This window comes from Carcharodon carcharias, chromosome 17 (genome assembly GCF_017639515.1).
Source record: "Carcharodon carcharias isolate sCarCar2 chromosome 17, sCarCar2.pri, whole genome shotgun sequence".
Taxonomy (NCBI): Eukaryota; Metazoa; Chordata; class Chondrichthyes; order Lamniformes; family Lamnidae; genus Carcharodon; species Carcharodon carcharias.
This window is the reverse complement of record NC_054483.1, coordinates 53,086,830-53,104,994: the sequence shown is the minus strand read 5'-3', so window position 1 is coordinate 53,104,994 and position 18,165 is coordinate 53,086,830. Positions and strand designations below refer to the sequence as shown.

At 44.9% G+C, this 18,165-nt stretch overlaps 1 protein-coding gene across 4 annotated transcripts in view; it reads right to left on the bottom strand.

Moving 5' to 3' along the window:
• The window catches only part of fam13c (family with sequence similarity 13 member C), a 148,694-nt gene that overhangs the window by 92,823 nt on the left and 37,706 nt on the right, over positions 1-18,165 (bottom strand). For all 4 annotated transcript variants that reach the window (XM_041209020.1, XM_041209023.1, XM_041209024.1 and 1 more), the window contains exon 4: positions 14,219-14,328. In XM_041209020.1, coding sequence (XP_041064954.1) covers positions 14,219-14,328 — 110 coding nt within the window. The remainder of the gene's footprint in view (positions 1-14,218; positions 14,329-18,165) is intronic.

The following is an 18,165-nucleotide window of genomic DNA, read 5'->3' as shown; positions in this document are numbered from 1 at the left end:
TGCCGGGCTGGGTATTTTGGTTGGATTGGTGTCAGGTTGGGTATTTTGGTTTCATTGGTGCCAGTCTGGGTATTTTGGTTTGATTGGTGCCTGGCTGGGTATTTTGGATTGATTGGTGTCGGGCTGGATATTTTGGTTTGGTGCCAGGATGGGTATTTTGGTTCAATTGGTGCCGGGCTGGGTATTTTGGTTTGATTGGTGACGATCTGGGTATTTTTGTTTGATTGGTGCTGGGCTGGATATTTTGGTTTGACTGATGTTGGGCTGGGTATTATGGTTTGGTGCTGCGCTGGGTATTTTGGTTTAATTCGTGCCGGGCTGGATATTTTGGTTTGCTTGGTGCTGGGCTGAGTATTTTGGTTTGTTTGGTGCCGGGCTGGGTATTTTGGTTTGATTGGTGCCGGGCTGTGTATTTTGGTTTGATTGGTGCCGGGCTGGGTATTTTGGTTTGATTGGTGCCGGGCTGGGTATTTTGGATTGATTGGTGCTGGGCTGGGTATTTTGGTTTGATTGGTGCCGGTCTGGTATTTTGCTTTGATTGGTGCCGGGCTGGGTATTTTTGGTTTGATCGATGCCGGGATGTGTATTTTGCATTGATTACTGCCAGGCTGCGTATTTTGGTTTGATTGGTACCGGGCTGGGTATTTTGGTTTGATTGGTGCCGGGCTGGGTATTTTGGTTTGATTGGTGATGGGCTGGGTATTTTGATTTGATTGGTGCCGGGCTGGGTATTTTGGTTTGATTGGTGATGGGCTGGATATTTTGGTTTGATTGGTGACGATCTGGGTATTTTTGTTTGCTAGGTGCCGGGCTGGGTATTTTGGTTTGACTGATGTCGGGCTGGGTATTTTGGTTTGGTGATGAGCTGGGTATTTTGGTTTGATTGGTGCCGGGCAGGAAATTTTGGTTTGCTTGATGCCGGGCTGAGTATTTTGGTTTGTTTGGTGCCGGGCTGGGTATTTTGGTTTGATTGGTGCCGGGCTGTGTATTTTGGTTTGATTGGTGCCGGGCTGTGTATTTTGGTTTGATTGGTGCCGGGCTGGGTATTTTGGTTTGATTGGTGACAATCTGGGTATTTTTGTTTGATTGGTGCCGGGCTGTGTATTTTGGTTTGATTGGTGCCGGGCTCGGTATTTTGGTTTGTTGCCGGACTGGGTATTTTGGTTTGGTGCCGGGCTGGGTATTTTTGTTTGATTGCTGCCAGGCTGGGTATTTTGGTTTGTTTGGTGCCGGGCTGGGTATTTTGGTTTGATTGGTGATGGGCTGGATATTTTGGTTTGATTGGTGATGATCTGGGTATTTTGGTTTGATTGGTGCCGTGCTGGGTATTTTGGTTTGATTGTTGCTGGGCTGGGTATTTTGGTTTGATTGGTGATGGGCTGGGTATTTTGTTTTGATTAGTGACGATCTGGGTATTTTTGGTTTGATTGGTGCCGGGCTGGGTATTTTGGTTTGATTGGTGCCGGGCTGGGTATTTTGGTTTGATTGGTGACAATCTGGGTATTTTTGTTTGATTGGTGCCGGGCTGGGTATTTTGGTTTGATTGTTGCCGGGCTGGGTATTTTGGTTTGATGGGTGCCGGTCTGGTATTTTGCTTTGATTGGTACCTGGCTGGGTATTTTTGGTTTGATTGATGCCAGGATGTGTATTTGGATTGATTACTGCTGGGCTGGGTATTTTGGTTTGATTGGTGCCGGGCTGGGTATTTTGGTTTGATTGGTGCCGGGCTGGGTATTTTGGTTTGTTGCCGGGCTGGGTATTTTGGTTTGGTGCCAGGCTGGGTATTTTTGTTTGTTTGGTGCCAGGCTGGGTATTTTGGTTTGTTTGGTGCCGGGCTGGGTATTTTGGTTTGATTGGTGATGGGCTGTGTATTTTGGTTTGATTGGTGATGATCTGGGTATTTTGGTTTGATTGGTGCCGGGCTGGGTATTTTTGTTTGATTGGTGCCGGGCTGGGTATTTTGGTTTGATTGTTGCCGGGCTGGGTATTTTGGTTTGATTGGTGCCGGTCTGGTATTTTGCTTTGATTGGTGCCGGGCTGGGTATTTTTGGTTTGATTGATGTCGGGCTGGCTATTTTGGTTTGGTGCTGGGCTGGGTATTTTGGTTTGATTGGTGCCGGGCTGGATATTTTGGTTTGATTGATGTCGGGCTGGGTATTTTGGTTTGGTGCTGGGCTGGGTATTTTGGTTTGTTTGGTGCCCGGCTGGGTATTTTGGTTTGATGGTGACGGGCTAGGTATTTTGGTTTGACTGATGTCGGGCTGGGTATCTTGGTTTGCTTACTGGGCTGTGTATTTTGGTTTGATTGGTGACGATCCGGGTATTTTGGTTTGTTTGGTGCCGGCTGGGTATTTCGGTTTGTTTGGTGCTGGGCTGTGTATTTTGGTTTGATTGATGTCGGGCTGGGTATTTTGGTTTGATTGGTGACGATCTGGGTATTTTGGTTTGATTGGTGCCGGGCTGGGTATTTTGGTTTGGTGCCAGGCTGGGTATTTTTGTTTGATTGGTGCCAGGCTGGGTATTTTGGTTTGTTTGGTGCCGGGCTGGGTATTTTGGTTTGATTGGTGATGGGCTGTGTATTTTGGTTTGATTGGTGATGATCTGGGTATTTTGGTTTGATTGGTGCCGGGCTGGGTATTTTTGTTTGATTGGTGCCGGGCTGGGTATTTTGGTTTGATTGTTGCCGGGCTGGGTATTTTGGTTTGATTGGTGCCGGTCTGGTATTTTGCTTTGATTGGTGCCGGGCTGGGTATTTTTGGTTTGATTGATGTCGGGCTGGGTATTTTGGTTTGGTGCTGGGCTGGGTATTTTGGTTTGTTTGGTGCCCGGCTGGGTATTTTGGTTTGATGGTGACGGGCTAGGTATTTTGGTTTGACTGATGTCGGGCTGGGTATCTTGGTTTGCTTACTGGGCTGTGTATTTTGGTTTGATTGGTGACGATCCGGGTATTTTGGTTTGTTTGGTGCCGGCTGGGTATTTCGGTTTGTTTGGTGCTGGGCTGTGTATTTTGGTTTGATTGATGTTGGGCTGGGTATTTTGGTTTGATTGGTGACGATCTGGGTATTTTGGTTTGATTGGTGCTGGGCTGGGTATTTTGGTTTGATTGACTGCCGGGCTATGTACTTTGGTTTGATTGGTCCTGGGCTGGGTATTTAGGTTTGAGTGATGTCGGGCTGGGTATTTTGGTTTGGTACTGAGCTGGGTATTTTGTCTTGATTGATGCCAGGCTGGGTATTTTGGCTTAATTGGTACCGGACTGGATATTTTAGCTTGATTGGTGCCTGGCCGGGTATTTTGGTTTGATAGGTGCTGGGCTAAGTATTTTGGTTTGTTTGGTGCCGGGCTGTGTATTTTGGTTTGATGGTGACGGGCTGGGTATTTTGGTTTGATTGGTGCCGGGCTGGGTATTTTGGTTTGTTTGTTGCTGGGCTGGGTATTTTGGTTTGTTTGTTGGCGGGCTGGGTATTTTGGTTTGATTGGTGCCGGGCTGGATATTTTGGTTTAATTGGTACTGGGCTGGATATTTTGATTTGATTGGTGATGTGCTGGGTATTTTGATTTGATTGATGTCGGGCTGGGTATTTTGGTTTGGTGCTGGGCTGGGTATTTTGGTTTGATTGGTGCCGGGCTGGGTATTTTGGTTTGTTTGGTGCCGGGCTGTGTATTTTGGTTTGATTGGTGCCGGGCTGGGTATTTTGGTTTGATTGGTGATGGGCTGGGTATTTTGGTTTGATTGGTGCCGGGCTGGGTATTTTGGTTTGATTGGTGCCGGGCTGGGTGTTTTGGTTTGATTGGTGATGGGCTGGATATTTTGGTTTGATTGGTGACGATCTGGATATTTTGGTTTGATTGGTCTCAGGCTGGGTATTTTGGTTTGGTGCCAGGCTGGGTATTTTGGCTTGATTGATGCCAGGCTGGCTATTTTGGTTTGGTGCTGGGCTGGGTATTTTGGTTTGATTGGTTCCGGGCTGGATATTTTGGTTTCATTGATGGCGGGCTGGGTATTTTGGTTTGGCGCTGGGCTGGGTATTTTGGTTTGGCGCTGGGCTGGGTATTTTGGTTTGTTTGTTGCTGGGCTGGGTATTTTGGTTCAATTGGTGCCGGGCTGGGTATTTTGGTTTGATTGATGTCAGGCTGGCTATTTTGGTTTGGTGCTGGGCTGGGTATTTTGGTTTGATTGGTGCCGGGCTGGATATTTTGGTTTGATTGATGTCGGGCTGGATATTTTGGCTTGGTGCTGGGCTGGGTATTTTGGTTTGTTTGGTGCCCGGCTGGGTATTTTGGTTTGATGGTGACGGGCTGGGTATTTTGGTTTGATTGATGTCGGGCTGGGTATCTTGGTTTGCTTACTGGGCTGTGTATTTTGGTTTGATTGGTGACGATCTGGGTATTTTGGTTTGTTTGGTGCCGGGCTGGGTATTTCGGTTTGTTTGGTGCTGGGCTGTGTATTTTGGTTTGATTGATGTCGGGCTGGGTATTTTGGTTTGTTTGGTGCTGGGCTGTGTATTTTGGTTTGATTGGTGTCGGGGCTGGGTATTTTGGCTTGATTGGTGCTGGGCTGGGTATTTTGGTTTGATTGGTGCCGAGGTGAATATTTTGGTTTGATTGGTGCCGGGCTGGGTATTTTGGTTTGATTGGTGCCGGGCTGGGTATTTTGGTTTGATTGATGCCTGTCTGGGTGTTTTGGTTTGGTGCCGGACTGGGTATTTAGGCTTGATTGATGCCAGGCTGGGTATTTTGGTTTAATTGGTACCGGGCTGGATATTTTGGATTGATTGATGTCGGGCTGGGTATTTTGGTTTGGTGCGGGGCTGGGTATTTTGGCTTGATTGTTGTTGGGTTGGGCATTTTTGTTTAATTGGTGCTGGGCTGGGTATTTTGGTTAAATTGGTGCCGGGCTGGGTATTTTGGATTGATTGATGTCGGGCTGGGTATTTTGGTTTGGTGCTGGGCTGGGTATTTTGGCTTGATTGATGCCAGGCTGCGTATTTTGGTTTAATTGGTACTGGGCTGGATATTTTAGCTTGATTGGTGCTCGGCTGGCTATTTTGGTTTGGTGCCGGGCTGGATATTTTGGTTTGATTGGTGCCGGGCTGGGTATTTTGGTTTGGTGCCGGGCTGGATATTTTGGTTTTATTGGTGCCGGACTGGGCATTTTGGTTTTATTGGTGCCAGGCTGGGCATTTTGGTTTGATTGGTGCCGGACTTGGCATTTTGGTTTGATTGGTGCCAGGTTGGGTATTTTGGTTTGGTGCCGGGCTGGGCATTTTGGTTTTATTGATGCCGAGCTGGGTACTCTGGTTTTATTGGTGCCGGGCTGCTTATTTTGGTTTGATTGGTGCCGGGCTGGGTATTTTGGTTTGATTGATGGCAGGCTGGGTATTTTAGTTTGATTTGTTCTGCGCTGGGTATTATGGATTGATTGATGCCGGGCTGGGTGTTTTATTTTGATTGATGCCAGGCTGGGTATTTTATTTTGATTGATGCCGGTCTGGGTATTTTATTTTGATTGGTGCCTGGCTGGGTATTTTGGTTTATTGGTGCCGAGCTGGGTATTTTGGTTTGATTGATGTCGGGCTGGGTATTTTGGTTTGATTGGTGCCGGGCTGTGTAGTTTGGTTCGACTGGTGCCGGGCTGGCTATTTTGGTTTGATTGGTGCCGGGCTGGCTAATTTGGTTTGATTGGTCCCAGTCTAAGTACTTTGGCTTGATTGGTGATGGGCTTTGTTCGTTCTTTTGTGATATTTACAGAAATGTACAGTGCTGAAACTGTGTCTGTACAAAGTGTACATTGCGCAGCAGAAGCATTCTTACTTCTCAGCCAGAATGTAGTGGGTTTAAGTCCTACTCCAAATTCTTTAACTAAAATAACACTCCAGTGCATGAGTGAAGAACTGTGGTGGCAGAGCTGCCATCTTTCGGATGAGACCCCATCATCTCTCTGAAATGGGTGTAAAAGGAATCCAGACACTATTCTGAAGTAGAACAAAGATAGTCTCCTCTGAGGCTTGGGCATTATTTAGCCCATAACTAACATTACAAATAGATTATCTAGTCATTTATCTCATTTAACCCACCCTGTTGCAAATTGGCTGCCTCGTTTCCAACATTGCAATAAAGACTATACTTCAAAAGTGCGTTACCAGCCGTAAAATGCTTTGGCATGTCCCAGGTGATGATTTGCATTGTCTTTTTCTCCCCCAGTTGTCCAAAATCCATCTGTCATTCAATCCCCCCAACCCAACACAATCTACCTCATTCATAAAATTGAGATTCTGTTTTTATCATTGACCAGGTCACACAGGCACTGAAAAATCACTCCTCCCGAAGAACCATTTGTGTTAATAAACTTACAAAACTTGGGCTTCTATGGCAGGCATGAATCAATTACTGGGCTGTAAAAGGTTTCACAGCAGAGTTATTTGTTGGGTTATAAAGGTGACAGGAAATTTGAGCCAGATTCTGAGCCAGCTGCAGAAACTCATGCATCATGCAAGGTTAGACCTTCAACAATATATAACTAATTTTGTTCAAAAGAGTAATGTGTATAATTTATTCATCTGAGGAGACTGGATATCATCTTGTTCCCAGAAGTCTCAATTAATGCTTCAGAAGAGAGCATTTTAATCATTTGTCATGACCCTAGTCTACATTTGGAGCTCTGTGACTCAGAGGAACCATAACTGGGAAAATCAATACATACAGGAAGCCATTGAACTGGGGAATGTCTGCCTATTACTAGCATTTGAACATTTTACTTAAGCCATTTTAATATGAAAAGTGAAAACAAGTTCTAACTAACAATGTGACCCATGCCTGAATCTGGGTAAGTTTACTGAGAATCATACAGCACAGAAAGCCAGTCAGCCATCTGTACCCGTGCTAGCTCTTCAGAAGAGCTATCAATTAGTCTCAGTCCCTGGCTCTTTCCCCATAGCCCTGCAACTTCTTTCTTTTCAAGTACTTATCCAAATTCCCAATTACTATTAAATCTGCTCTGTCACCTTTTCAGACAGTGCTTTAGAGATCATAATGGCTCACTTGCATTTTCCATCCCTGTTGTGACGGGACCCGCCATGGGAGATTCGGCGGCCCAGCCAAAAGTCCACTGACCTTTGGCAGGATTGGATGATCCTGGAGGCAGGTGGAGCCAGAAAATCCCGCTCTTGGTCTTTTGTCAATGACCATAAATCCATGTCTGGTTACTGACCCTCTTGCCTGTGGAAGCAGTTTCTCCCTATCTACACTATCAAAACCCCTCAGCATCCTGAAGCCCTCTATGAAACCTCCTTTCAACCTCTTTGCTCTAAGGAGAGGTCACTATGGTACAATGGCCACAATCAGCAGATACATTCAAGCCCCAGCATCCTGTGTTGCAGTATTTTTTTAACACAGCGGAGGCTTGGCCTGGTCAATCTGTACACTCTAGTCAACTTGGTTCAAATGCTTCCCTTTAAAACCAGTTTCTAACAATTGGGTTCTCGACTTTTTTTTTAAACTTCCTCCGACCTCCCAAAGAAGGGAGAAAGGAGGAAAGAATGGCTTTAAAAATAAACTATTTAAGGAAAATAATCTGTATGAATATAATAGATTAGGAATAAATGGTAAAACTAACATTTAGAACATTTGAAAATAGGACAGTAAGTGAATGACAATAAGAACAAAAAGAATGATGCAACTATCCTGATCTTATAATGCACTGTAATGAGCGTGAATGCTGCCATGGGAAAAAGCTTGCATCTATATATCTGTCACACAACACCCATTCTCCATAGACCCCATGCACTTTGCTACAAATGTAAAAGAACCTTCAACAATAAAGGGAAAGAAAACCTTACTGGCCTTTCGTTTATCCCGGCACTTTGTAAGATGCTACTGTTACCTGAATAAGGAGTGCTTGAGTTTTGACCTTGCAAGCGATGTGCCAGGCTGGAAAGCAGCATCAAATGCCAGAGTGCAAAATGAGGCCATTTGGTCCATCGAGTTTCTGCTAGTGATTATCTCTGAGAGCACCATCTAGTTTAGTCTTACGTAGTTAGCAACTTGAGCATCAAAAATATGCTTAAAAGCCCAAACTACCTGTGAACAATGCCATGGAAAATCTGCTGGTAATATATATACAAAAATATGTAACTAGGTTGTGGCATAGTGGTATTGTCACTGGACTGGTAATCCAGAGACCCAGGATAATGCTCTGTGGACCTGGATTCAAATCCCCCCACAGCAGATGGTGAAATTTGAATTCAATAAAATGTCTGAAATTAAAAGTCTAATAATGACTATGAAATCATTGTCATAAAAACCCATCTGATTTAGGGAAGGAAAACACTAGTAGTGCCAGAACTGTGGGGATTGCAAGCTCATGTTAAATTCTTGGGTAGGAGGGATTGGCCACCTGGGGGGGGTGAGGGGAGCAAGTTTTAAAGGTACAATGACTACCTTTTCATCAACTTTGGTAAAAAAAAAATTCATCTTTCCACTCTTGCCTGCCTTGCACTGTCCATATTTTGGCAGTGGCGGAGGATTCATGTCCTTAAGTGGCCACTTAAGAGTTTCAGTAGGTCCAAGGGCAGGTGAGCTAGTGGGTGCCTTACCCAGCCCCCATATTAGTGTGTCGGCAGGAAGCTGGTGGGCTACTCCCCTGTCACATTTTACATGCACCCCCGCCCCCCCACCAAAGACCCAGCCAGGAAGGGGCCTGTAAAATCCAGTCCATTGAAACACTGTTAAGGTAGAAGCAATGCCTGCTGAATTTAATAAATGTTTAGCTTATGTATCATTCCCATGACACCAGGTGGCATTTGCACCAAGTATTAGCTTGAGAGAGGAAATAATTTGTAATGGACCCAAGTCTGTTTGCAACGTTGTCCTGCTTGGATCTTGAGATATGGTCAGTTGAGAAGAATTGATGACATGGTTTGTAATTTATGATGCAAGTGAAACTGCATTTTTTTTTACATCTGATGTCTCTATAAAGCACAATACTCTTCTGTCAATGATATCCCATACTCCAGGGGCACCTCCAAAAATAGCAAATGACAATGGTGCAATTAAAGATATAAATGTCTTAATCCAAATTCCAGGATCCTGAAATTGTGGGGCTTCCAACAGCCTAAAAAGCCAGTGCTGACCTGAGAAGAGCTCCCGGGGTCCGTCTATTAGAATGTTGTCAGGTGGAGGAGTCAGCAAACTTACCAAAATCAGAAATAGTTTTCTCTTTCTGAGATAAAAACAAAAAACTGTGGATGCTGGAAATCCAAAACAAAAACAGAAACAGAAATACCTGGAAAAACTCCGCAGGTCTGGCAAAACCCAGACCTGCTGAATTTTTCCAGGTATTTCTGTTTCTGTTTTTGTTCTCTTTCTGAGGTTTGCACCCTGGGGAGATTCTTACAAGCATAACATTTCCATGGCAACTGAAAGCTAGAAAGATGCTACAGAGCGAGGAGGCAACAATGTTAGAACCTTCAATATCTAACATTGCCTGTAGGTATTGGTCCACTCAGTCATGAATCTAATTATTATCTATACTAGATAACTAGATGCAAATACCTAGATCAGGAATTGGCATAGGGCGATTTGCAACTCACAATTGAAGCATGACAATGAGGTACTGTAGGAACAAAAAAAAAAAATTATCTCAGTTCAGTCCCTTGAGCAAATTCCTGTCATTCATGGCTGATCTGCACTTGAGAACATAAGACTTAGGAGCAGGAATAGGCCATTCAGCCCCTAACTCCATTTATCTATTTTATCCCTTGATTTCACTTCTAAATTACCTGGGTCTGAATTGTAAAAAATGCGACCCTTTGTTCTGGATTGTTCTGCAGTTGTTCTCTTTGTTCTGCAGCTCCAACAACACTCAAGAAGCTTGACATCATTCAGGACAAAACAATCCACTTGATTCGCACCCCACCTATCATCTTAAACATTCACTCCCTCCACCACCGATGCACAGTGGCAGGGCAGCAGTGTGTATCATCTACAAAATGCACTGCAACAACTCAACAAGACTGCTTCAACAGCACCTTCCAAACCCAATACCACCTAGAAGGACAAGGACAGCAGATGCATGGGAACATCACCGATTGCAAGTTCCCCTCCAAGTCACTCACCACCCTGACTTGGAAATATATCGCCACTGTCGCTGGATCAAAATCCTGGAACTCTCTTCCTAACAGCACTGTGAGTGTACCTACACCACATGGACTGCAGTGGTTCAAGGAGGCAACTCACCACCACCTTCTCAAGGGCAATTAAGGATGGGCATTGAATGCTGGCCTAGCCAGTGATCCCCATATCCAGTGAAAGAATAAATAAAAATTAGTGATTCAGTATGATGTCCAAATGTCAAGCACATGAGATGTGAAAGCCTGGCTCTGGGGCATTCCAAATAGGATCTTGCCATGGCAAGGCAAATACTTGCAAAGCATTAGAATTATATGAAGGCAATTTGAATGTGTGCGGCAAATGGCAAAAAGTCCAATGCCATCCTTTGCACAGTTATTAGAGAGGGTTCCTCTATCCTGGAGCACCTGCTGAGGAGAGTGGAAGCTTCAGGAACCTCTGTATATGCTGTCCAGAACTAGGATGCCTCCTAACACAACGCTGGGGCTACACAGCCTGGTAACTGGGTATTGAACGCCTGTGGTGATGCTTTTGAGTCTGGCTTCCCATCTTTTTCCTTTTCCACAAAAAGGGGAACATTTCCATGAGAAGGAAACAATTTGCTACATTAAAATGGAAATTGGCCAGCAGTCTTTGGGGCTTGATATACTCTGAGTCGTGAATCATCGCAATTTGCACAGCTCCACTTTTAGCTTCACAAAAACAGCATCTTAACTTAATACTGCCCACCCGTGAGTTTCATAAAGTTGCTGTATTCGCACATTAATTGCCCATGAAACTTGTCAGTGAAAGTCAAGTCTTGTAATTAATAACACAAGTACCCATATAACGTAATTGTTAATGACAGTCAATCAACATCAAAAGGCGAACAATTAGAAGTAAGGCCTGAATTTTCCAGCCCTGTTGGCATCGGCCATCACAGTGGGCAGTGGGTAGTGGGGGTGGGGGATGATAATACAGTGAGAAGGCCAGAAATCAGTTTCACACCGGCATGAAAGCACAGCGGGATCATCCAATGGCATCCGCCATGACGGAACGCCAGTCCCACTGGAGGCTGACATGAACACACAGGCAAAGGGGACTCAAAGGGAGAAGACAGCCTCTGAGATTCCTGAGTGGACGACCCAGGGGTGTCCAGTTACTGCTCCTCCTCTCTTTGGATGCCCAGGGGCCCCGGCCTGACTCCTTGAGGGGAGGGAGCACCTGGAGGGACGTCCCGTGTTGTCACTGCAGGAACCCACCCATGGCTCCCCTGATGGAGTGCAGGCCAGCGCACATCTCCGTGTTCTGCTGGACCAGGGTGTCCATGGTGTCCGCCATCCTTCCCATGGAGGCCTCCATACACACATGTGGGCACCACTTCATCAGAGAGCAGGCGGAAGCACTCCTCCAACTCACGTCCCACTCTGCTGAGGGCTTCCAACAGCACTGCGTGATGTCCCCCCCCCGCCTTCTGCTGACTCTCTAGGATGAGTTGGAAGACCAAATCCAGAAGCTCATCATCTGACTCGGGCCTAGCAGATGCCTCTTCCCCAGCAGTCCTTGGCATGCCAGAGAGCTCGGCTGAAACTGCCCCCCTCCTGCTGTAGACACGTGTCCGTCTGGTGACCACCAGATTGTGAACCCAAGCCTGCTCTAGATCTAGGTCCCACCCAGGTATGTATCTCTGCACTGGTGAGGGCGTGGGTAAGTGCTGCGATGGGTCTTCCAGGGTGCTTATTTCCACCTCTTCAATGGAGGAGGTGTCCTCTTGGCTGGAGGTGAGGACGTAGATGGAGCTGAGGGACTGGCTGGCTGAGGATGTCGGTAACTTGGCAGAGCTCCCTGTGAACCAAAGTAGAGTATGGTGCATGGCAGCAGAGTCAAAAGGAGGAGAGAGAAAACACTCACAGATGGATTGGGAGAGGGATGATGTGGTGCAGGATCCTCACGAGGGTGTTGCTGCTGACCTCACCGTTGCCACAGGCATGGTCCACGTCTTCACCAGTCAGTGTGATGGCATGCTCCTCAAAATGAGTGAGGGGCCTAATGTGGGCCACTCGACCCCTGGTCTGGGGCCCCTCCCTCCTGCTACAGTGAAATCAACACTGTTCTTTGCCTCTAGGCCTTACTTGAACTCACTCCAACTGATAAGTTTGCACTGATTAAGCGTAGTTCCGACCAGATGTGACCCTAGGACATAAAACCACCCCAAATTTGCAAATGTTAGCAAATTGATCACATCTATGTACATGAGTCACTGAAGGCCTGATAAGGAGGAAGACTGCACGTACAGCCAGACTTCAGGTCACTGCTGTGCAAACCCAATGGAATAAAGTGTAAATCTTACTATCACGGAAATTAAATTCATATTTGCTGAGTAGGCCAAAAATGCATTTTGTGCAGCCTAATGTAACAATACCACACAGAGCAGAGGAGGGTACGCTCCTGACCCAAGCAGAGTTTTGAAGCGAATATTGAAATGAGGCTTCTCATTGAAATATTGAAAGGAGGCTTCTCCTGCATGAAAACAGATGGAGAGAGTACGAGTAGGACACATGGCACTGCGTGGAATGTTTGTGTAATGAGTGGAGCCATGGACAGGATGAGGACATGAGCTTGAGAGGATATGAGCCTGATAGAGCTGTAAGAGTGTGTGTGAGAGTTAGTGGTGTTGTCCCTTGAGACGTGAGATCCCATTGGATGTGTGATGGGTTTGTGAGTGTGTGAGTTGAGAGTGATGAGGTGGTTGACTTACCCTAGTGGAACGGATGAGATCATTCATCCCCTTTCTGCACTGGATGGCTGACCTCCTCTGTGCTCGAGTGCGGCTGACAGCCACTGCCACTGCCTCCCAGGCCAGATTGGTAACTCTAGTGGATCTCCTGTGGCCAGGGTGGGGGTAGAGGACATCATGGTGGCCTTCTACTATGTCCAGCAGGCACTGCAGAGAGGTGTCACTAAATTTGGGGGCTGCTGTTGCCTTTGCTTTCGAGGCCACCTGTCACCTGGGGCCATCCTGGTCTGTAGACATGAAGTAGGCTAAGCTCTGGTGCAGTTTAAATATGGCGCCCAGAGTGCGGAAGTGCTGATGTCATGGCATGGCAAACAACTCCGAGCCCGCCCAACAGCGATCCGACGTGTTCCTTGTGAATGCATAATTAATGAAGTGGGACATGCCGGGAATGGGATGATATGACGCGAAAAGCCGCCATTGCAGCTGGTGGGTAAATCAACCTTTAACCCGCTCGCTACTGAATCTGGGACGATTCCTCTCCATGTTCTTTCGGAAGCTGAATTGTTGCTGGGAAATTTAAAAATGTAACATTTTGCATTTTCATCTTATATATCCTTTTTGTCTTTTTTAACCCCTCCTCCTAATCTAAAGTTTCTTTCCCTCTCTGTTTCTCTTTCTCTACCTGATTTGACTCTAATTCACCCTCCTTCTCAGCCCTTCCTCTGTTTATTTCTTAGCCTTTAAATCCCATTGGTTAGGGAGATAAACTGTTGGTTCCATTGTTCACCAGGGTGCCAGATGTCTGGTTGCTCTCGTCATGTTGTGGTCCATGCGCTTCTAGCAAGTTACAGCACAAATAAGATTCTTGACTGAAGGGTGCAGGAAAAGGTCTAACAAACCCAATTTCCAAAACTTTTAGCCCGAGATTAAGTTGATTAGCAGTGCAAATGTGCACAATTGTTTCTGATTTGGAAGTAAAGCAGATTCCAATATTTGAGAAACAGTCCAGGAAACATTATATATCCCACAGAACGTGCCAAAGTATTGTTCAAGTACTGCAAACACCGTGTGTTTGTTTTAAGTGAATAAAATAAACCATCATTTTTTTTAAAAAATCATATAGATGTAAAATCTGCTGCTTAATTTCAAATATTAATTGGAAACACAGAGTGAATGAGTGGACAGAAAGATTAGTAAGGTTAATATAGAACCCTTATGTAGAAGTCTGGCATTTGTAGTTCTGAAAATAATACACTGCCCATAATGTCAGAAATGTTTTATAATACAAATACCTCAAGGTTACTGGCAGCAAGAGTTTACTTCTATGAAGAACTTGACCGGATCTTCCGCTAACCTCAAAGGCTATAAACGTACCTATTGCAACATTCTCCTTGTTTCAGTGCAGAGTCTTCAGCATGTTTGGTAACGGCTGTCTCTGTTTTCCCTCTGCTGTCTGCCAGTGAAGGAGTCCCCCTCACCATCGCCTGCAGAAAGAAAGAGGAATAATAGTTGAACACCCGTCACACCAGGCTCCATAGGTTCTGCTCGTACTAACCACAACTTCCAAATGCCGTTTCCAGACGCACTCAAAATGCAGAGTTGAGAAGATGATGGCTGTCTCATTTTGCTGATGTAACATGGTACCATCTGGATCAAGGCCAAACTGCCCCTTGCTCTTGATCTGGAGTAAACTGAGAAGAAACTAGCCCATTCTGCTTCTTTTTTGCAAACTTTAGATTCTTAAGGATGCTAAAATCCTTTTTGTGTAACAGTCAAAATAATCACTTAATCCAGTTAATGTTTTCCTGTAACTTCATGTTTGTGAATGTTGAGTGCTGTGCAAAGGCAACTCCTAATACTATACCTTTGTCTGCATGATTGATTGATGAAATGGTTTTTTTGCTGTGTCATGCAGCTGTTTGTAGCGCTTTACATAGTGGGGAAGCTGGAGCAATAACCATCATCTTTCCGCAGTTTTGAGGTTCTAATTACTAAGCTGCAGGATACAAGACTCCTTCCTTTCCTACACATCCCTCAAATTCCACAATTAAAAGTCAATCTCTCCATCCCAAAATCCTGATGGCTGGAATAATTAGAATTCTCTCAGCCCCGAATATAATTTAATTCTGCAGTGAGTATTACAGAAATTGGCAGCTTGATGATTCTACAAAAAAAATAATTAAATATCTACTATACTGCTTTAGTGTACTCCTTCAGAATGGCAGATCTGAGAGGGGTATATTATCTTTTGTTATAATGTTATACATATCGCTGTAGGTACAGGGTGGAAGCTGTAAGTGCAGCTTTGATAGATGTAGAATACCTTATGAAGGATTTCAATGTTTTCTTGACATATGGATTTTGAATCTTAGATTTATAAATGCAATTAACTGTTCAACAAATATGTGAGGTTGACTTGACTCTAAGCAGAGATATTTAACTACTAAAATAAAAAGCAAAATACTGCAGATGCAGGAGGTCTGAAATATAAACAGAAAAATGCTGGAAAAATTCATATGTGGAGGGGGAAACAGGGTTAATGTTTCGAGTCCAAAACAACTCTTCTTCAGAGCTGAAGAGAGGTAGAAATGTGATGCTGTTGAAAAAGGGGGAGGCTCAGGTGGCACAAGAGGAAAGGTCAGGGGTGACAAAGATGTCATGGAACAAAACTGAGTGGCGGTGTTCCGCAAAGCAGTCACCCACTCTGCATTTGGTCTGCCCAATATAAAGCAGACCTCATTGAGAGCAGCGAATACAGTAGATTAAATTGAAAGAAGTAAAAGTGAATCGCTGCTTCACCTGGAAAGAGTGTTTGGGGTCTTTGACAGTGAGAAGATAAAAGGATCAGGTGTTACACCTCCTGCGATTGCATGGGAAGGGGATGAGGTGTTGGAGCTGACAGAGGAATGGACAAGCATGTCACAGAGGGAATGGTCCCTTCGAAATGCTGACAGGGGATGGGAGGGGCAGATGTGTTTGATGGTGGCATCATGCTGGAGTGGGCAGAAATGGTGAAGGATGATCCTTTGAATGCGGAGGTAGAAAGTGAGGACAAGGGGATGTTTAACCCTTCTGCAATAGGCTTCAGTTTAGAATTCATTCAGCTGCATTCAAATTTCTATAACATAAATTTGATGTCCCTTTTAGATAAGGATTAACCTTCCAGAAATGGAAATATGCTGATGGGAGATAAACAAATCGGTTCTAGCTATGGAATATAACAGGGGCCCCCGTTTCTTCTCGCGCTCAGTTTTGGGTGGATGAGTTTTGGGTTCAGTTTAAAACTAACCCCCTTTCACAACCTCAGGATGTTCCATAGTGTTTTACAGTCAATTAATTGCTTTTGAAGCGTATACAGGAAATGCAACAAAGCAAGCTCCCAAAAGCAGTAATGATAGAAATACAACAGTTTCAGTTGTTGGATAAGGGATGTATATTAGCCAGGACACTAGGCAGAAGCATTGGAAAAATGCACAGCCAAGTTTGGCTGCATTGAACTACATTCTGATGCATGCAACTATGCAGCCTCCAAATGGCCTCCTAACTCTTGCCTATTTTTCTTTCCTCTAGGACCTTGTCAACAACCAGGGCCCCTGAGGAAGACACCTTAGAGAAGGTAAATCCATCTGAGGTGGCACTGTCACCCAATCCATTACTTCCGAGCATGGAAACAAGCATTCGGTACTGTGGTGTGATTATAGAGTGAGGTACAGGAGTCTGCATGTGCTGAGGTACCTGGCATTAGCTCAGAGAGCAGGTAACACTGGCAAGGAGAGACCAGGGGATAGCAGAAAAGGAGTTCAGTTTTAGTTTCACTTTAAAAGATGTCTGCATTTTAATGAAGTGTAGTAATCTAAGGTGTAATACACATTTAAGAGAATGTGAGCAGGTTGACCAGGTGCCTGGAAGGCGCAATAGCTGTGTAGCGCAGGCTACCATGTTAATGTTAGTCTAGAGTAGGGTCTAGTTGGAGAAGCACATATCATGTTAGTGTTCTGTTGTCTGTGTAAATAAAAAGCATGTGCTTCATTTCATATTAGTCTCTGCATCTGCTGTATATTGTAATCAACTCACCTTCCGACAGATAAGCGTGCAACTGGTTCGCAAGCAAAGCGAACCATGGTAAAATATAACAACTGACAATAAGGTAAAACATGACCAGTCGACAACACCAAGGAAAGTCACGAAATCTCAACTGTAGTGAATCAGCTGTGCCCTGCTGGCCGATTGTAAGTACAGCCCTCACCATAGTCATCGATGTTATCTCCCTCCAGTATGCCACGACTTGGCCACATTGAACCATTTGATCAGACCACCGATGGCTGGTCACATTATATTGAACACCTCGCGTTTTCCTTTTTGGCCAATGACATATCGGTGGAGGAGAAGAGGTGGGCGACCCTCTTGTCGACATGTGGCAGCAAAACATACGGACTGATTCGTAGTCGAACGGCACCCAACACCCCAGATTCCAAGAGTTTTGATAAGTTGGTGAATCTTGCGAAAAGCCACTTTCAGCCGAAACCCTCGGTGACAACGCAGCATTTTAAATTCAATTTGAAGTGTCGCGCTCCTGGAGAGACAGTCGCTTGCTATGTAACAGCCTTAAAACAACTGACAGAACACTGTGAGTTCGGGACATCAACTAATGACATATTAAGGGACCAATTAGTGTGTGGGATTAATGAAGATGCCATTCCAAAAAGGTTGTTGTCAGAATCGAATTTAGATGCCAGGAAGGCGCTGGAGTTGGCACTTGCAGTGGGGAGACGCAGTCAGGGATTCATAAACAATCAAAGGAGCACAAAATGGCGCTGTCCTTCACGTTGGGAGGGAGGCACCGGTTAGAAATGGCACGGAAGTGCAGGGCTCCGCGGAAAGGCTAGAAACAGCCACCATTAACAGACCAGCAAAAAGCAATGGCTTAACAGGTAAAAACCACGTTCATAATAGCAGGATTGGAACCAGATAGCCTGCAAATTAACAATAATTTAAAAGAACCGAGTGTTTCTACTCCTATCACAATGGGCACATTATGCAATATTGTAAGGAAAGATTGAGGCAAAATTTCAAAACAAAAAGACAGAAGCTGTGAAATTTATATAACGGAGAAACCAGAAGAAACAGAGTCAGATATTTGATAGCTACACAACTTAAAAATGGGTAAAACAGAGCCAATCTACTTGACAGTAGAAGCCAAAAGAAAACCCATTTGAATGGAGGTAGATACAGACGCATCCATGACAGTCATAGGGGAACACATGTATAAGTATTTGAATGGAGGAGGCCAGTCACTCAAGCTGGAAAACTCAGATGCCAGA